We start from the raw sequence: 21,114 nt of genomic DNA on the forward strand, positions 1-21,114 counted from the left end.
GGATGCTGTTATTATGCTTACACGCATGAACGATACTTTTAATTAGGGGAAGAAATTAATTGTAACAAAATGTCAGCCACTAAAAATAATTGTTACAGAGAATAACCCTTACAATTCATTACAGTGCAAAACTTAAGTAAAAATCTCCCGGAGTTGCGTCAGTTGCGTCAGCTTCTCATAATTGAGATCCAAACTTTAAAGCTATGAGCTTGTGGGATCGTGCTTACACAGCAAATGCTAAAGGAGTATAACACAGTTTAGCTATTAATGTGGTGTGGAGAAGCTGAATTAACAACTTCATTATGGAAAAGAGAGCTAGCAAGTGTATATATTATACAAGTAAATGTATGAAAGATCATATACTTGAACTGCGGATAAAGATATGAAGACAAGATTGATCATCGCAGTTATGTACACAGCTAAAGCAGCTGTGAAATTAAACCCTGGAAAAATATCCAGGCTTGACCGGGATTCGAACCCATGACCTCTGCGATACCGGTGCAGTGCTCTACCGACTGAGCTATCAAGCCTACTGGGGCCTTATTTTGCTTATTTCGGCCATGACATGTCATGCTAACGGTTACCTGATCTCTGACCTATTTTTCTCTCTCACGTAACCATGGAAACCATGGTTACAAGTGGAGATATTGGTACGTGGAAGGCCAGCGCAAAAATAGATCTGGGGTTGCGGCCAGATGAAAGCAATTCTCAGTGTCTTGACCTACGTAATAGGGATGTGAGGTTCATTGTTCATTTTAGGAAATAGAATTGGACAATACTCACCCCAATCAAGAAAGGATGAGGTCATCTTCTTTTGCGCCAATGAATTCCGAAATTGGACAATTAGGGACAATTACGTTAGCCAATGACGTGTAATTTATATTGCGCATGCCGGGACTGTCCAATGTGGCAGGATGTGGATAGTTACTTGATAGGATTTAAGGTTATCATCATTTATCATTTCTCGCGCATAATACGTCCGGTATACGATTTACTGCGTGAAATGATGCAGCAGATGAATAGGAAAAACAAATTAAGTGATTAAGTGGCCGGAGTTGCATAAGAGTATAAATTGAACTAGCGTAATGTCCGCATTAGAGAAGCATGTCGTGTACTTTTTTTGCAGGTTTATCGACCAAGCCGCAGGCTACCTGTTTTTTCTCACGTCGCTTTGGGAACATTTAACTGAAATGTTCTCCAGTCTTGAAAGGAAAAGAGATTTCTTAAGCGAGAGATTTCTTGAGCGGTCCATCTTAGCGGTCCGTGTTGCAAAATTCCGACCACCAAAGAAACAGATCAAAATCTCGGACCAGTTCAGTCATATAATAAGGAACTATACTGAACTACGCTCTAGCATCTAGTAGAGTCCATTCACCTTGTCTCTACTGCTCCGCTGGTTGCTAACTTTTAGTGGCAGAAATTACTCCACGCGTTTTGAAAGCTCCCTCACCATATACTCAGTGGAGAGAGTGTGTATTGTGATCAACTGAGGCGGCCAACTCGAGTAGGGCAAGTCAGCTAAGAACTTGTATCATTTGCCCTACCCATTTTTGGAGATTATTTTCTCCACAGAAACAAATTAAAAAAACGGCTAGTAAGGAAAAAAACTAAATGTCTTCTCATGAAAAAAAAAAAAATTATAATCATTGTCCATAATTCCGTTTCTTAAACGGAGGGGAATGTTGCTGTTACAGGTCAAGTTGTTAAGACAGTTTATTTGAATTTTGTCGTAGTTGGACAAGAAACTATGTTCATGTATGAGCTAAACAGTTTTGTCAAAAATAATTCCTTTCCATCCACATTCTGAGCAATAATGCGATAACGTGCTGTTGAGCGATAATGCGGCGGCCATGCTGTCAAATTGAGCACCCACTCATTTACTTTCAGAAATAGCTCGAGTGTCCATCTTGAAAGCGAAAGGAGTGTCTGAAAGTCCACCAGTCCAGACAAGCAAAACTCCGGCGGATCGATAGAGATGCCCAAATTAGGGAATTTGCCACACTGTATGACCGCAACCAGCTGCTGGTGAGCGAGGTCAGGCATATTCCGCTTTTGGAGACGCAAACAATCTCTGAAATGTATGGAAATAGACATGTATACTTTAGTGTTAGTTGGTGGCATCCCGCTGCCCCGATGGAGTGCGCGAGGTATATTGATTCTTGGCACAAGAAGAGGCGGCTTGAACGTCATTTTCAAGGCTGTTTGCCTGTTTTCGGTTAAGATCGTTTCATGATAAGATCTCGAGAGGTACTCCAGGCGAAGAGGAGACGAGGGCGTGATCAGAGAAAGAGCGAGCTGTGTGTTTACGGACAACAAGCGAACCTGGTGTTTAAGTTGTCTTTATTGCTTCTTAATAGCTCCGACTACCGCGCTTTGACATTTGCCCCTTTTCCTTCTAATGACATATTAAGTGGCTATTGCTTTGTAGTTCTCTCACAAGTAGTATCTATTTCTTTGTCGTGATTCTATTTACGCTTTATCGTTTATTTAAGTCTCAACTGGAAAAGATGACGAAAACTAAAACGACAACAGTCTGTGACGTCATCATCGCCGTGTTTGTTGTCCTCATCAAGTGATTTTTGGTTTATTTTTTACCGTCTTCTCTTGCATATTCTATCAACATGGCGGACACGTCCCTGTCGATTGAATCTTAAGGATTGGTGGCAACCCATCAATGTGGTTGAGATAACTTTCGAACATTTTCCGGTCGGGAAATATCAATACATGTACGCCCCTTTTTGTGTGAAAATCTATCCGATGTCTGACCACAAGTTAGTACAGCTTGAGAAAAGAACTATTTCATAGCGTTCCCAGGCAAATCTTCTATAAATAGCTAACAACAATATTGTCTTGACGTAATACCTAATTTACACCTCTAATGAAATTCATATTTCAAGTTGACTTCTTTATTTCTTAAAGTGATACTCTGGTGCCGATGGCGCGCGGTAAACAAACATCATTTTGAAAGGCATCAGACCAAGACCTCTTCTTCTATGTTCTGTCGCGTCTGTTTGTTTCAAAATGCCCACCAGTCCGGTTAGCAGAGTTATCCGCTTTCCTTGTTCTCTGTTGCAACGAACAAACAGCAGTAGAATGTAAGCTGGTGTATGTAGTAGTTGCACAAACAATATTGGTATTTATCACGTGGATGTGTGTGTGTACATGTGTGTGCAGCGTCTCTATGCAAGCGGTCATGCATGCATAAGGTTAGGACGATTGATTTACGACCACTTTAGCTTGTTTGTCGGGTTTGTCAAATGCATTAAAGTTCGCGTGATCTCAGTGCAAAATAAATAAATAAATAAATAAATAAATAAATAAATAAACGAATCGTGTTTTTCAGTTGAGATGAATCCAAATGAATTGAAGCAATCTAGCACCTGGTGATTTAAGGAGCAAATTTTGAAGACTGACAAGTTGGTAATAGTTGTAGCTTTTCATAAAATTACACTGCTTCTTTGTCTAAAACTCCATTTGTCCAAAAATGTGCGGAATACTCTTCTGGCGGGCGTGAGAACTTCATTTAAAATGCCCGACATTGTTCAGTTTGGATTATACGTCGGTTGCCAAGGTCAGTGGAATCTGCGTTGTGTTTGTAAGATTCTGTAGATCCAGCGACTAATCTACTTTAAAACTGTTTACCTTCAACACCCTCTTATGTGAAAAACAAATAAAGCAAACAAGAATGGAGATTAACGCTAATATCAATTTCTCGACGAAAGATTTTTCTTGCGATTCCACACTCAATGTCTATTAGTAATACTTCCTCGACGTAAGGCACAGACCTGAGACACAGAAAACTTGACGAAATTATCGAAAGCATAAGTCGAGATACTTCAATTACGTAAACTACTTTCTTACTTAACATCATCCTTTTTACCCAGTGTTGCAGCCACCTCTCTTTCTTCTGTTTCTTCTCCCTAAAGTTGGACGTGTCATGTTGAGGTGTTGTGGAGACGACTGGTTCTTCGATACGTTGTCCGGTCAAGACTATGATGATCTTTCTCCCGTCTCCTTGCTCTATCTGCTGGCCAATGGCGATAATCCCCAGTAATGCTTGCAAAAGGACAATCGATTTAATGGACTTCATGGCACTGCAATATGTTTAGTTTGAGCTTATCTTTAACGTTCGCTGCTGTCAAGCCCCGGCTTTATATTTATCAGCACACTTACCGGAAATGGTTAACGAAGAATGAAAGCCCGCACTATACTTACAACCATGGCCAATCAGACAAAAAGGATTTTAATTGCTTTACTGTTAATGAGCTTTAATGAGATCCGCCTGTTTTCAAGTCTGCTCTAGCCAAGGTGTGGGTACTATGACCCTGTTGCACCGTGTCTTCGCTTCACGTGTCTCCTCGTTTTCCGGGTATGTTCTGCCTTGGATGCCATTGCGTTTCTAAGGATTCTACGACTCTTCGACTCTTGTTTTGAGCATTGACCTCAACGGGATCAGTTCGTAGTCTTATTTCACACTGCTCATCGTAGAAAATATAACCTTGGCTTTATTACACAAGAGACTCAAACATCACAATAAACGGACCGACGTGTCAACACGGTACTCAACGGGAAAACGAGAATCATACAGGAATTGTGATCATGATTCTTCCAGAATACAAAAAAAGAGCTACAAAAGTATCTCTGACAGACGAAATTCAGAATTAGGCGCTAGAGGAAAGGATTAAAAACGTCTGCTAAAAAAAAAATCTAAGAGACTGGAAAATCTACGCCTGTTGTCACAGTCGACTGGCACCGCCTTCAGGCACTTTCTTCTTAAAATGGCAAGTACATCCGATCGGTCAAAGATCTCTGGACAAACTTCCCATAGAAACAAAACAAAAGTCAACCGCAAAAGTCAGCATATTTTTTTATAGGCTTTGTCCTGACATAACCCCCTTTACGGGCGTTGGAACTTGAAATTAGCTTTCCAGACAGAGTTCTAAGGTAGACCTCGTGACTTAAAAACTCTTCTCAGTTGTAATCTCCAGTATTTTGTTAAGAACCTTTAATGAGTGGCTCCGCATCCGAAGATACCAAGAGAAGCAGGAGGGTAATTCTGACTCAATTCTCTTTCACATACAATTAGTAATTGCCAAAATTAGTTGAAAATCATTCGAGCGAATGAAAACTAAGTTTATACCAATGATAAAATTTTTGATTTACCAGACAGCCTATTATTTCGATCACGTTTGTCTTAATCTTGTTGTGCCATAATAAAAAAGGAGCTTGACCACAAAGTGAGTGACCTTTCAACTGAACGCCCAAGTGCTGTTTTTAAAGTAAACGTTGTTCACCTGTCCACTGTACATGTCAAATGGAAACCTGCATCGTTACATTCATGAGTTTTTTCCATTATTGAAAAGGTATGGAAAAGAAAAAAAAAATAGTTCAAAAGTTAGAAAAGATTGTCTCCTCATGAAACTACTACAGCGAACGGAACGTTGATCGCACTGAACTGCACCATGGGGAAACTAGATGGTGCCAAGTTCCAAGATGCACAGGAATTTCCTGAACAGTTTTATTACCAATGTGGGTCGGAAAGTCGCTAAGTAACTTTGGGCGATATAACGCGATTTGGAAGACTTAAAGCGATCTATGAAAAACTGGAGGGAAGTCGTGGTGTTAGGCTACCCAGAAAAGCGACTACTGGCAAATGGGCGACTAAGGCGATTTGAGGACCTAAAGTAGGCGTACCTGAGCAGCCAAAGTCGTTTCGTTCAATTAAGTTGGTAGGCGTGTGAGACTTCGGGTTTTGGTAATTGATTTCATTAAATGATCTTTTTCAATCTTCAATATGGGAACTGAACCCCGAAAGAACGATGAACAATACGTGTGAATATGCAATACATGAGCTAAGATTATGGTTCTACACTAAACTGCAATCTACGATTGTCTTTGCATGACCCTCCCTTTACATCATGATGCAAGGGCAACACTACTTATTTCCTTTCATTGTTTGCCAATATTTCAATTTTAATTTTTTTAAGAGAATCTTATAACACTATTAATGAAAAGTTTTAGGTAGAGTTAATACGGTGTTCCCAATTAGCCCACATGGGCTAAATACATTGACACTAAAATAAAGTTCTTACTTACTTACTTACTTACTTACTTGATTACTATTCTACGAAAAACCCATCCATCTACTCAGTTAACCGTTTGAATAAACTGATGAAGTAGAAACAACTGCCGTAAATATATAGGCTAAGAAAACTGGAAAGAGCGACCAGAAAATGTAGTAGATCTTACAGACAATGAGAGATTAGTGTCTAAATACATTGACACTTCAATAAAGCTGTTATTATCTGAAGAAATGGTTGCAAGGGTTATTATGCGGATCTTTCACGAGTCACCCGAGCGATCAGATGTTAGGAAAGCTTATCAGGCATAAAAAGCCTATAAATTTTACTTGCTGGATAGAAAGCAATTAAAGTGGTGGAAATAAAGTACCGTTAGGAAATCTTATCGGGATTTAATTGGTTTCTACACTGCATCCCATGTTTGTGCCATTAGGAGAACACGAAAGCACCCAATAGCATTTTCGTCAATTACTAAACATCTCAGCCCGATTTTTGATAGTAGAATCATAGCTACCCTGTAATTATGTATACAGAAAACTATGAACTTGATCATGGCTTCTGCATATTTTCCCCTTCGTTAAATTGTTTCTTCGTCCTATCGGGTGGAAAGTTAAAATTAGCGATAAAAACCACTTTTAAACAAGATTAAGTACTTAGTGCTGATCACTAGACGGAGATTACTGATTAACGTGGATAGCGATCAGCTGGTTGACGATCGGAAATATACCCGTAAACTTGCTGATTTTACTCGCTGGATGGAAAGCAACGAAGGGTGGAGATTAAGTGCCACCTTTTAGCTTTACGAAATCTTCTTTGGAGGGTGTTGTTTCCTAAATTTCTGCATTTTTCCCCTTCATCAAATTGTTTCTTCGTTCCGACCTCAGATGGGAATTTACAATTAGGATTAAAAACCGCCTTTAAACAAGATTAGTGCTGGATTAACGCTAATCGGCAACAACCGGGGCCAAATGGCCACCTGAGGAGTTCATCGTGGGCAAGAACTGTCTGGAAGAGTTATGGAGAAGAAAAAACAGTCGATGGACGGGAAGTAATCACTAGTCTACATCATAACATTGCTTACAATTGCAAGTTAAACAATATTGGCCAACAGACATCTTTCTCGTGGCAGTACATGCAGCAAAGAAATGGTGCTACACCTGATTTCCGAAACTAGTTAAAGAGAGTCAGTATATTAAATCACAAATTGAGCTGTGCAATGAAGCAGTCTCTGCTGGAAGCTTCACGAGCTGCAAATGGTCGTCAGTACGTGGACAATGATTGTAGGTGGACAATTTCATTGTTTTCATAATGTCCCCCAAAAAACACGGAATTGCTAGAATTTCTTCAGTTCCCTGCGGCCACAGGGCTAAAGGAATCTAACTTTGCGTCTAGATCATATTCCTTTAAGTCCTTTATAGTCGTACTGTAGGTGTGTACGAGAAAAAAAAAAAAAAATGTATGAAAATAAAATAACCAAAGGACGGATTTCAGGTTACTGGTTTTTCCCACCTGAACCAATTCCGCCAACACAGTGCGGCGAGTCAAAGCGATTTTTCCTCGAGGAGGTAAATTCAATTTTATTGTATTGATCTTCTGATGAAAGCAACAAGATATTCCTTTCCAAACTTTATAGTGACCGAACAGATGAAGTAAAAAACACACAATAATCAGGTTAATAGTTTTCCCCACCTGTCGTGTTCTCCAGGTTACAGCGGCAAGTCCAAAGGATTCTTTCTCGTGATTTCATCCCGTCTGTCACTACAGTTGATATGTCTGTGGTTCAAAGAATCCCGCAGTTCAAGTATGTTAAATTCACTTTAAAACAAGCTCTTTCCGTTGACTATTGAAAAATAGTTGCAATTTTATCGATTGGTGTTGGGTTTGAATGATAATACTGGTTCTTCTCATTCACATTAGGGCTTAGCCTGCTGCCGCATTTTAATGCCACATAAATTGAAAGAAAACTGAAAGGAGAAGTGGTCGAAAAACCGGTAGGCAAATATCCACTATTTTCCTGTATTGAATGCCATTCTCCATGGAAAGTTAATTTCATGCTTCGCCGCTCGCACGTATGCTCCCCACACGTGAGCCTACTAGCAGACTTATTATGAACGTTTCGCTTTTTTTGGTGGATGCAGTTAGCAGGGTTGAGAATATCTACAGACTTAAATCTCCGAGATGAGACTTCATACCACTCATAGTCGAAATAGTGTACTATGCATTTCAACACTGAGGAATGGACTCGCAAAGTAACTGTAAAAATTGTGCAGACGAAAACATTGTACATTAAATCATTAGCATTTTCATGGCTGCAACTAGCCACTACTTATCTTGGGTGCCTTTCTTTGCGCGGTTTTCGATTCCCATCAAGTACGACCGTTACTGATAAAATACGTTCCACCTTTCCTGAGAATGTTCTTTTTTAAGTATTGGCGAGTTATATCTCGTTTTGTTTATGACGCGTACTGGTTTTAAACGATTTTGAAACCTGTCTGATCGAAGTCCTCGAGACAGGACAATGTGGCGTGACTTGAAGACTACAAACTAGCATTTTGCACCTGAATGCTGTGAAATCGTTTATAGCAGGATACCAGTTGGCTACTTTCCTTTAGCCAACGAAGCAACACAGTGAAACACACCCTTTATCAAGCGGAGACGTCTGGTCCTCAGCACCATGTACCTTTCCACAATACAACGAACCTCTATTCAGAACACACCTCTAATGAGCAGAGGACACCAAAATGAACAATTTCGGCAATCAGTCTACTGCTATAAACCGGACATCCGACTGAATCAATACAAAGCAGTACTGGATTAGGTCTTTACCTAAGGCTGCTCTTTACCATTTCTTGGTCATTTTTAAACTCTTTTGCTTGAATGTCAATACAGTGAATGGTTACCAGCAAGGATTGCAAGTCAGCGCAGGCCTTTTCACAAATATCACGTAAAATCGCCCACATATCTTTCCAGAAATTGTCAAAATTTTTTCTAAAAACCGCCACAAATGTTCTAAATATCTCGAAAAACTCTCCGAATATCTCTTATGTTAGTTTTAAAATGAACAGATGTTGGATCACTTAGACAAAAATTTTCAACATTTTCTTGCAGCAGTAAAAGGAATAGCGGATGACCTCATCTTCGTCTCTTGAGGAAGAGGATTCACGCGCTTCGATGTTGCCAGCATCCGCCATTTTGGAAAATTGCGGCTTTTGAGCTTTTAGTGATCTAAGCTTACATGTATTGGAATATATGTTTCAAGATAATAATTGAGGAAAAAACACAAGGCTCTGTCGAAAATAAGCTATTCATATTTCTAAATATCCCAAAGTTCTCTAAATGTCCTAATATTTTCTTAATATCTCAGAGCCTTCTAAATATCCCAACAAATATCCGGATATCTGTGGAAAGACCTAAGTCAGTGCATACATTCATCAACTGCACAAACAGAAGTACCGTCTGGTCACCGTCTGATCACTCACTGGACTTGAAATACCAATAAGAAGCACGACATCACTAGTATGCATTTTACTGAGTACAATTCACAGAGCATTACTCCATTTTTACAACCAGAAATATAAAACAGATCTATTCCTTGCAATCAGTACAATGCCACCTTCACCAAAGTTGAGATCATCCCTAACAGTTCTCACAGAATCACATGCACTAAGTAGAGCATGTGGCAACTTTCAGGACGTGTTCACTGCTTTTCACAAAGAACGCAAACACTTTGAGTACTTAAGAAATACCTACTAAAAACGGTACTTGTTTCCCTATGAGCTTTTCTGGAATTGCTTCAGTTTGCAGATAAATTTCGTTGATAATTCTCTTCAACGCTGGGTAAAGAGCGCTGTGCAGATAGAAGGAAGTGAAGCAGACTAAATGGTGCTTAGATCGAGACAATTGCTCTTGGTGAGCATTTTCTAAATTCTACGAAACACTCATTAGCATATGGTATAGGAACTAGTTTAAACGCGATACAGATATAACCTTTCAGACTTGTCTTATTCTTCTTCACTAATAGTGAAGGAGAATAAGAGAGGTCCCCCTCTCCCTCTGCCGCTTAGAAAAGACTGACACTCAGTCAGCAGCATTTACGAAATCATTTACATAAAAAGAAACATTCAGATAACTTGCCACATTTAGTGGAAAATATGTGCTTGAAAGAGACAAAGGAAAGAAAAGTGAAAATAAAAACTACGTATCGCCGTTCTAGGAAATGATCGCGGTTTTGTCCGAGACAAAATCTACAGATCAGTTTATCCAGCAACTTCCTTCAAACCAGCCGTTTTTCTTGCTTTGTACAGAAGGGCTCGCAACATAAACTGTTTCCGCGATAATGTCCTTACGTGCTGCAAGAGAAAACAATAACAACAGTGAGACAAACTACCAAAGCATCAATGGAAATAGACGAAAGAAGCTGTTATGCTGATGTCAGTAAGCCTAGTAGTGTGAGAAATATAATTCACCGCGTTGTACGTGGTGGGACTATGTAGGTCAGTGCAGTAATGAACGAAATGTAAGTAGCGTATATGACGTAACCACTGAATGTACAGCATTGGAGTAACGTTTTATAACGTAGTGCAAGGTTAATAAAACAGAGTAAAGATAAGTTTGTAACAAAGTAATTAATTAAAAGTAAGTTAGATATGCGGAATTGTAATGTAAAGTATTGCAAGCAATGTTACGTACGTTTAAGTCATGTAAGTAAGTGTTGCGTGTGTTTAAATAAGTGTGTTAATATAATGCGTGTTGCTATTCTGCCATAATTAACTAGAATGTCTCCTACTCAACACACTATTTTTTGCAGTTCTTAAAAAAAGTAATTTCTGTGGTGTTCCAGGTATTTGATTTAAACACTATAATCATATATTGATGAGTTACCTTGAGAAAAAGTTCTAAATCTATTGCCTCTTTTCTTAACGATTCACTGAGATAATAAATGGTATCTTCCACAGCATTTTCTTCTGCAAACAGATTGAGAATTCTGGCGAAACAACAGAGGAACAAATCAACATTAAGAGATTGTTTGTTACAACAAGCATGTAATATGTTGAGGAGTCGAGGATGTGCAGGTAATAATATATAAATAGAGGATATTACACGGTGGCGAGAAGATATGAATTTTATGTTCGAGTGGCAAGAACAATATCTCACGTGTGAGCGAAGCTCACTCGTGAGATATTGTTCTTGCCACTCGAACATAAAATTCATATCTTCGAGCCAACGTGTAATGTTCTTTTTATTATATGGAGAAACCAATTCAACAAAAGCAAAAGGCGGGAATCGTGACTTCATTGAACGATACGACACTCACAAAGGTGACATACGGAAAATACGCCACTCGGGTCCCTGATGAAGTGGCGTATGGAATCTACGAGTGGTTTAGTTGCCAGTAAAACACTATTCTCCATATAATAATGCTTGATATATTCACCATCCACGAGTGTATCATGACCTTGGAACGGGACCAGTTCCCAGTTGGTTTGTTACACACATATATAGTTTAACTCAGTTGGTATCTAACACTGCTCCGGTATCGAACAGGCTGAGTTCGAGTTCCCATCAAGCCTAAATCTTTTTCAGGCATTCATTTTGCGTACATAACTGGCGTTCTCTCATGTTTCTAAGTGATTCCAGTTTTACTTGTGAAAGAGTAACAACACCCCTGGCCAGGCTCATAAACTTGCAATTCACGTCAATTAAAGGACAGTCACCACTAAAAAAATTACATGCTATCAATCAATGGCAGTGCCTTTGAATGGTCATAACTCTGATACCTCATCCAAGTGCAGTCAAGAAGAAATCATATTTCTACATCTGGATGCAGCGCTCTGCAAGATGTCGGACGAATTATCTTGGCTTTACCTCATGTGCCGGGCACAGACGAGATAAAGTAATAGAAACAAGAAACTAGAAATAATACTACACCAAAATACAACGACTCACAAACAATTGCACAACAATACATGATCTCATTTGTGTCCGTCACCTGCGTAAGGAGCCACCATCCTGAACGCACTTCTAAATACAGCAAATTACATGTATATAAATATCACAGACACAGGACATGTATGTACAGGTGACCGACAGCAAGGACATGTTAATCAAACAAAGGCATCGTGACCATTCGTTAAATTATTGATTACACTTACTGATTGTAGAGAGGGGCGGTGGTCACCACAGCTTCATCAATATTAAGGTTATCAGAATTGGCTTCTAACTTGGTCACCACCTCAGAAATCTCTTCATTTTTTTGCGTTAACAGCTTGATATCATTGTCCACATCAGCCTGAGGAAAAAAGAGCATTGTAGAAAAATAAATGAATAAAAAAGAAAAGTAAAAAAAAGAAAAAAAGTAAAGAAAAATAAATGAATAAAAAAAATACAGTGAAATGTTGCATACGGTGTACTGTAAGTGTCCATCCATTTTGTGGGTCCCTTAGTGGGGTGTGAGAGACACATTATTTTCCCCTAATGGTATCCCCTGAAAGTGTGGGTTGGAGCCCTGGCCAAGGACGTTGTGGTCTATTCATACACAAGACATAAAGTGCTAAAATGTGTAGTGGGAGTCTGTCTGGGCAACTTAACAAAATGTTTGAGTAACCATTGATGGACTTACATCCCAGCCAGGGAAGCAGAAATTTGTCCACTACGGCCTTACCTGAACGAGAAGACTTTTTTAAAATTTATGCGACATGTTCTCCTCATAATATGGTGGTAAACAGGGAAATTTAGGACCATTTGGAATTGTTTGATAACAGTGGTGGTCACTAAAGTATGTTTGTCTCTGGTAATCTTGCATCATAGGCTGGCAAGGCATGCAGAGAAATTAATGACTGTCTCATTTAATAATTTAGATTGCTGCTCAAGGCAAGTGAGCTTTTGAGTTATGCAAGTATTCTAATCCCAAGAGAAGAGTTCCAAGGATGCTTCAAGCTGTTAAAATATTTTAATTTACCTCTTTGAATTCTGTTGAGTCATTTACCTGTTCTCTTTCAAGTTTCTGAAGAATATCCTGTAGCTTTTCACTTCCTTGTTTTAACTCGTGTTGTGTTCTGTTCAGCTCATCTAGTTCAATCTGTCAAAGAAATGGCAAGGAAGATATCTAGGGGTTATTTACTACCTACTGTCTGTTAAACTGTCTCAGAGCAACACATAACACAACAAAGTCTAGTGCGGTGATGAGGTTAACAAAAAATCAATGACTTGCTAAATAAAAGAATTGCTATACATATCACCAAATATGTTGTAAACACTAAGCTAAAACTGAACACAATTTAATAACGCATTAATGAACATGTAACTAGGAATAAATGTGATTACTTCTGAAATAAATGATTGCCAAGAATAAATATAGCACTGCATGACTTCATGATGTGGGATTGACAACAAAACTGAAAAAGTCTAAGCACGCTTTGCTGTGCTCAACTGACAAGCAAAATTAGACAATAATGCACACAAATAGAAAGTATTTTGATCATAACCTGTGCTTGTTCAAACAGTGCTCTTGTACGTCTTTTAATTTTATCCTCCACAGCAGACCGGAGTGAAGCTTTGATGTCATCTTCATTTAAATTGCTACTTGAGGTGGTTGACATTTCCGTTGTGACCTGGTTAGCTTGAGTTGTGGGAGGAATGCTGGCGGGACCATGGAAAGATGATTGTGTGTTTGGAGGATAAGTTGAGTGATTAGTCACTGGGTATGGGGGATTAGATGAACCCATGCTGGCCCCACCATGAGAGGGATAGGGTGGATAAGGGGGTCTGTTACCACCTGTTCCCCCAGGGCTGCTACCTGCACAAACAGAAACAAAATCAATCAATTACTCAGTCAGTCAATCAATAATAAATAAGACTGTTGATCGATCAATCAATCAATCAATCAATCAATCAATCAATCAATCAATCAATCAATCAATCAATCAGTCAGTCAGTCAGTCAATCAGTCAATCAGTCAATCAGTCAATCAGTCAATCAGTCAATCAGTCAGTCAGTCAGTCAGTCAATCAATCAATCAATTGGTCAGACAGACAGTCAAAAATAGATCAGACTGTCAGGTCAGTCAGTCAGTCAGTCAGTCAGTCAGTCTGTCTGTCCTTCTGTCTGCCCATCTGTCTGACCATCTATCCGTTCATTGGTCAGTTAGTGAGTTGGTCAGTCAGCCTATCAATTACTCCAATACCATAACTAGAAAAGCATATTACCCAGTCTTCAGTACCTCATCATCAGTATGTAGGCAAAGAAATTTTAAATATATTGACAAACACCAAATGTCTTTTTGCACTTGCCTGGCATCGGCATTTGTGTTGGCATTGGCATTCTTGCAGACCCTCCTACAGGGTAGGGCAGTGACCCAGCTTGATTAGAAGGAGGGTAACCTGGGGGATATTGAGGAGGGTACCCTGGTTGTTGTGGTCTGTTGTAATTAGAAGGCTGTGGTGGTGTTGGTGTACTCTTTGCATAAACTGGTGATTGTGCTGCAAAAATGCCACAGAGAATCTGAAGTAAGGCAGCAAGATCAGATCTGGGCTGAAAAAAAAAAAAGAAACAAAAAATGTGCTGTTAGTTACTTTACATGTGCACTGTAAAAAATGTACAGTACTTGCCTAAATGAACACTTACAAAAATTAACAAAAAAAAAAAAATGGAAATCTGTGTGGAAATGATGCAACAAAAATGAATAGCAATATGTATACAAATGTCCATGTACCTTAGGGGTAAATGTATATTGTCATGATTAATGGATATCAATAAACATTCATTTTGCTATTCAAAAACAAATAGCAATACGTATGCAAATGTACATGTACCTTGAGGGTAAATGTATATTGTCATGATTAATGGATATCAATAAACATTGATTCATTTTTTAAAATAACTCCAACCATCTTGCAATGAGTAACACAAGTTTGGAGTTTATTCTAGGTGTTTATTCTAAGTTTATTCATAGTGTTGTCTTGCATAACATTCACAGAAAAAAGGATGATTCCTGAATGAATGACTTTCTAAATCCTTGAGAGTTTCAAGTTTCACTTTAAGAGATTAAATTAACTTGCATAAATGCACATTTGATAGTCCACATTGCTTTGTTTCCTGAAGTTGCATTTATAATTTTTAGCTGGGTGAAACAACAAGAATCAACATACATAATTCCACTCATGTAAAAATGGATGATAAACTCTTCCATTAGTGTCGACATGTTGAGATGCCTTGATAGCCATTGTGCTTGTTGGCCTAACAAACACTAGTGGTGGAACATAAGGATGCTTCTCCTGCAACCAGACACACACTGGAATATTGTATGTCACACCTGCAACAAAGAAAAATTTGCTCATTTTATGCACTTGATGCCTGCTGAATAAAGCTACAACTTGGCTATCAAGGCTGAGCTCTGTTTGCGAAATTTTGTAACCAGCAAAGGTGCAACTCAAAAGCAAACTGTTTCCAAAACCGTTTGTTTACAACATCACATACACCATGTATGTGACATCAAATGAAACCTGCGATAGAGTGCAGCACAATTCAACATCAGCTGCCTGAGACATTGGACCCCAACTCCCCTCGGTTAAAACAAGATAAAAACGAAAACAAATAAGAGCGAAGATGTCCGCTTTGCTCCAAGTAAAAGAAAAGAGCAGCTATTGTGTAAAACTCTTAATTCATGAAACATATAAATCCCTTCATTGCAATTTCAGAGCTACATTGGTGTACCATAATGATTCGATTTAGCATCCTTCTTTCAATAAGCACCCCGTTTCTAATATGTGCTTCTCCTCAAGTATGTTTTTTTGTAGTAAGCACCCCTATATCAATAAGTGCTGGGCCCTTTAGCACCCCCATAGCAAAAGTGACATTCAAGGCATTGAATGAATAAACTGATTCAACGAATGAATTATGAAGTCTGCTTTCTCATCTGAACGTAATATTAACATGTGACTATCAGAGTCTCTGTTGTTACAGTTCTGGAGCGAAAATATCTGTTGTTTTTCCACTTAATAAGTATCTCACCACATTCAGACATGTATGATAAAAAAGAAATAAGTGCCCCTTCTCCAATAAGTGCCCTCTCTACAATTACAAAAAGTAACTTAGTGCCCTGGGCACTAAATTGTAGCATTATGGTAAAGTGTATAGCTAACAAAATACCCAGCTCATATTGTATATATTTGCCACAGTGTAAAATTATGCAACTTAATAACCAGTACAGGTATGACACAGTTTTTGAATCAGTACATTATTTTGTCAAATTGAGTGTTGGTGACCAGATGTTTACATTACTTTCCTACTACATCAATTACATTTCTAAATAATACATTACCACATCACTATGTAACTACATTACTACATTGCTGTATTACTACATTACTACACATGACCAGATGTTAAGAACTGATCATCAGTGAGTGATTCACCTTTTCTTCCATCAACATTTTAGCTTCAAAGACAAATCAACCTTACTTGTGGATGAAAGATATGATTCATGGACCAGAATACATATAACAAAACAAACCGGCAAATCCTTCAATTGCCAGCAGGATCACCATGTTTGATTCAGCAGCTTCTTTATTAAGAGGTATTACAGATGAACTAAAAAACGTGTGTCAGGGCCTGATATGACGACCAAAAATGTGGCAGAGCGCAGAAATGATTCCAATATGTCTGTTGACCGCACAAAGCCTTAGCTTGGTGCAAAAAATTGCATAGACATGAAACTAGATAAGGAAGGAGAGGAAACACAGAAAAAGTAACTGAAGCTGCTCAAATTCTTATTGATCATTGTTTTGCAATGTTGTTTTTATGTGTTCTTTCTTTAAAATTTTACCATCGTATATAAGCTTCTTCATACATAAACTTAGAATTATGTCAAAGGTTGTGTACATCAGGAAAATACTGAAGAAGACCAAAAATAGTTGAAGAAATGGCGACCAAAAAATTACAATCAAGCAACCAAAATTTTGAGATTAGTCGCCAGTTGACACCTTTACAAAAGTTAATTTCAAGCCCTGGAAGCCGAGAGAAGAAAAATTTAGCTGACAGATGCAAATGTTGTGTACAATTGAATTATGTGAATAATCTTTCTAGACATTTGAATTAAGTGACAATGTTTTGTTTACGTATATTTTTTTTAAATTACGGTTTTATAACCTCCAATTGTGGCAACTTACCTTTATACTGTAGATAGTGTGAGAACAATGTACAGGAACATGGCATTAAAAAAGATTTTGGCTTTTAATCTTACCTCTGATTACGACTGGAAGTGTTCCATTCAGGGCTAGTAAGTCCACTTCTCGCCCATCGTTGTGTGCTGGAGAACAAATCAAGTTTGTTGTTTAAACTCTTACAAGCTATAACTTTAGTCACAAGGGTTGGAAAAATTCATTTTATTTGCATTTTGCCCCTTCCCACCCCTGTGCAATGTTGACCAAACACAAGTTTGCATTTTGCCATTTTCCAACATTGAAAGGGGGAATGGGGGTGCTACATGTAACACTTGTTCAGTAGGTATAGTGGTTATGATTTCAGGTTTTTGCGCATTTTCCAACACAATCTGTCCATGGTTGTACTACAGAATGTACATCCTAGTTTATTTAAATATTACATGACCATGTGTAACCATGAATTGTACACTACATGATGTATGCTTTTCGCATGTGCTCAACTCATTTGTTTTCTATTCTCTTCTTCTAAGACCCTACACTGTAGCCTGATGACATAATCAATTTACCATTTCTTTATTAGAATTTCCATGTAAGCCTCTGTCTGAATTTGTGAGTATTGTCCACTATATACAAGTATGTATAATTGAAACAGTGTATGTTTAGAATTCTCTACAAGATAATTTTTTACAAGATCTTCACTAGAGATTATGTTATAACATATCTGTAGTTCTAGCTGATACATAATTTTCCAGCTCTGTAAATGAAGTTCTTTCCATCAGTTTGGTAATCATCAGAACAAAGACACTTGTCTACACTGTAAGTCTACATGATGTGTATTTGAAACCTCAGGTTGATTAATTGGAGAAATAAAAGTGGTATTTTTTTGGATGATACGGACTAAGTACGGATGCCTTACTGCTTAGCAATATAAATGTTGTTGTTAATTTTTGATCTCAGTTTTTGATTTCAACTATAGGTGGTTTGCTTTCTTCTAGTTACTTCACTTTTATTTCAAATAATATTATATTTAATTTATCCGTGGTTATAGTTATATTATCTACTAGTGATAAATTGAAAAAAAGTTAACTAACTAGATAGAAAAAAACAAGAAAAAAAAAATAACCACATAATTATAACTTGACATCAAAAAATCAAAAATTAACTACCGTATTTACTCGTGTATAAGTCGACCTTTTATGACCAAAAAATCATCCCAAAAAATCGCCCTCGACTTATACACGAGTCATACACAAAGACCTGACCAAGCAATCCAAGAAATTAGCATAACAATTGCCTGAAGTCCGTCAGGAAAACCGAGTTTACAAAACCAGTTCTAATTGTGCTCGAGTTTTGTCAGTTTTCGGCACTTTTCGTCACGAGTAAATACGGTACCATATTGTTAAACAAAATTAATACAACCTGTTCAATAAGTCCTGCATGTTTAGCATACCACTCGCATATTGTAAGCTACTGTACCGTTACTTACTATGTGCAACCTTTGTTTCTTCAACCTATTAGGGAGAATGTTGGTTTGGTTTGCTTCATTCAGTTTTTACTTCCAAGACCTTGAGCCATTAAATACTCCCTTGAAAAGTTATTACAATTTGCTCTACAAGTACTATGCAGATAATTGTTACATTGTAAATGATCAGCTCATAGAACTTCAGCATATCAATATATGCAATCACACTTACTAAACTTTTGCAGTTCTGGTATTAAGTTGGAGTAGTGATGCAGTGCTCTTGCAACATCTTTGAGACAGAGTTCTGCATGCTGATACTGAAGATCCAAACAAAAATACAAACAAACAAAAAAATGAGAATTCATAAACATGTAATTTGTCTGGCTTACATACATATTGGAGGATGATGTAAACGGCTAAAAACTACTATGAAAACTGCTTGGTCAACTGCAAAATTTCATCAAGAATATCACTTCCTATCATTATATGACATCTCTATTCTAATAAGGATTTGTACTACAATATGCGTTTACATATGCATTGTATTACACGTTCAATACTACACATTTAATATGCGTCTATCTTCCAACATTAGCACCTAGAGTACTAAGATTGGTAATGGCAGGGCTTGAAAAAATGCCTCTGGTCATCTGAGACAAGTAGATTTTCTTGCCAGCCCAGTAACTTTATATCATCACCTGCCCAATGGGCAAGTGCCCAGGCAAGTCATCTGCCAACTAAATAAAAACAAATTTAAAGTAAACTATGACTTGCCCAGGAGAAGCAAAATTTAAGAGCTGCTTGTCCAAAGGGCAAGCTGGAATTCAAGTTTTTCTTTAGACCTGAACGGCCTGTCTTGTTTTTATTGAAATTCACCTTTGTTGACACCATCATCATGGGGTTATTGACTTTCTTCTTACAGCCTCGACAACATGCATTATGCCCAAGTGAGATTGGACAAGCAGGGGTGTAGCAACCATATACACACATGTGCATCTGGCAGATATAGTACTACCCAGTGGATTAATATTGACAAAATAAAACATGCTTTCTACTGGAGAATGATTCATCTGGTGGATACATGTAGCAATAATAAAAGCCTTAAAGCTATTTTTTTTTTTCCTGGTTTGTTTGTTTTTAAGAGTAAATTTGAACCCAAGTGCGATAAAACCAAAGTTTTTGGTTTGTGTAGTAATACATGTACATGTACATGTATGTGTATAAAGAATCAATCAGTAAGCAAATAATAAATAAATAAATGAATAAAATAAACAAATTAACAACAAGAAATAAACTAGCACTGTGTCCCGGGTTAGTGCCCTGCCAACAAATACCAAGCATCCAAATGTTTATTTTACCGTTTGTGATATGCAAATCAAATCGCCACAGCATTAACTAAGGACAATTTTGATAAAATTACAAAATCAAGAACGGAATGTCTCAGCAAGTATTCGAAAAATGACCAAAGATATTGAAACAGTTTATTTAATAAATTGAAGGAGTGAAGATCTGTTATTCTATTCTGAGCTTCTCACAAGATGCTCGACCCTGAGCTTTTCTCGGAACCCAGATGAAGGAAGAAAGCACCATCGAACACGGTAACGTCATTTGGGTCAGCCGGTTACTTTCTTTGTCGCTTCAGAGGTTCATGAAATATTTCTCACTTCAAGCAAGTATTTCACCGTGGTCCCAGAGGTTTACTTCTCTCCTTCTTCACAGCGACTACACATTCACGGTTCTTGATGGATTATCATTGAGAATTTTGGAAGAAAGAACGGACAAGGAAAAACCTCTGGGGCTGGTTTTAAGTTCAGCTGCTTCGAAATTTAGACATTGGTACTGACCTTTACGAACTTACTCCTCAACAGCGCATCAAATGACATTTTTAACTTCAGCAAGCCGACTTAGAAGGCATTGGTTAAGGACGATATACTCTACAGCAAACACCCATGGTAAATTACATTTAGCTTCGTCGACTGTCACATACCATTCTTCATGTATGTGACACCAATGCCACACATACTCATCTGGCTCCCAGATCGCCCTGCATGCTGATGACGGTTATCGTTATTTTTAGTGTCATACATCACGTAATGTCATGTCCTCAGGTCACATCACTACTATTCTTGATCATCTTTGATCTTTTTTCAGCAAATTAAATACTCTTAAATAAGGCTATTACAAATTCTGCAACATATATTCGAGTGAGTTGCAGACTACCCCATGCTAGAAGAAAAAGAAAAAACAACAAGCTTTATAATAACCAAATTTTCGTGCCCATTTGAAATTGTATAAATCTATAGGCCTCAAATTAAATTCTGTTTATATTTCAGACCTTCAGACCGGAGCGTTGAAGTATAACTTAGGCTCAGTTGCGTTTGACACTGTTCATGTTTTTGTTCGAACTTCTTTC

The 21,114-nt window shown here is 38.0% G+C and overlaps 1 protein-coding gene across 3 annotated transcripts; it reads right to left on the reverse strand.

Annotated features, from left to right (window-relative positions):
* Positions 1–1,495: 1,495 nt before the first annotated feature.
* Positions 1,496–20,701, reverse strand: LOC145479015 (tumor susceptibility gene 101 protein-like). 3 transcript variants are annotated; one of them, XM_081457252.1, is made up of 12 exons: positions 20,546–20,701; positions 18,934–19,018; positions 17,320–17,385; positions 15,227–15,390; positions 14,369–14,609; positions 13,565–13,875; positions 13,066–13,158; positions 12,233–12,369; positions 10,962–11,064; positions 7,770–10,429; positions 3,862–6,675; positions 1,496–3,066 (listed from the first exon to the last, which is right to left on the reverse strand). In XM_081457252.1, the coding sequence occupies exons 1-10, from the start codon at positions 20,582–20,584 to the stop codon at positions 10,337–10,339; spliced, it is 1,332 nt and encodes a 443-aa protein (XP_081313378.1). In that variant the 5' UTR covers positions 20,585–20,701; the 3' UTR covers positions 1,496–3,066; positions 3,862–6,675; positions 7,770–10,336. The 3 variants fall into 3 exon arrangements, with proteins under 3 accessions (XP_081313378.1, XP_081313379.1, XP_081313377.1); XM_081457253.1 differs by having other exon boundaries at positions 3,881–10,429; XM_081457251.1 differs by having other exon boundaries at positions 3,862–10,429.
* Positions 20,702–21,114: the final 413 nt, after the last annotated feature.

The sequence above is a fragment of the Orbicella franksi genome, chromosome 2, assembly GCF_964199315.1.
Source record: "Orbicella franksi chromosome 2, jaOrbFran1.1, whole genome shotgun sequence".
In the NCBI taxonomy this organism is placed as follows: Eukaryota; Metazoa; Cnidaria; class Anthozoa; order Scleractinia; family Merulinidae; genus Orbicella; species Orbicella franksi.

Bases quoted from the DNA above. Each gene is read 5' to 3' on its own strand.
- LOC145479015 (XM_081457252.1), bottom strand. From the start codon at position 20,584: ATGTCATTTGATGCGCTGTTGAGGAGTAAGTTCGTAAAG. The intron at 19,019-20,545 runs GTCAGTACCAAT...TTGGATCTTCAG, and splicing joins TGAGGAGTAAGTTCGTAAAG to TATCAGCATGCAGAACTCTG. The intron at 15,391-17,319 runs GTAAGATTAAAA...TCTTTGTTGCAG, and splicing joins ACTTCCAGTCGTAATCAGAG to GTGTGACATACAATATTCCA.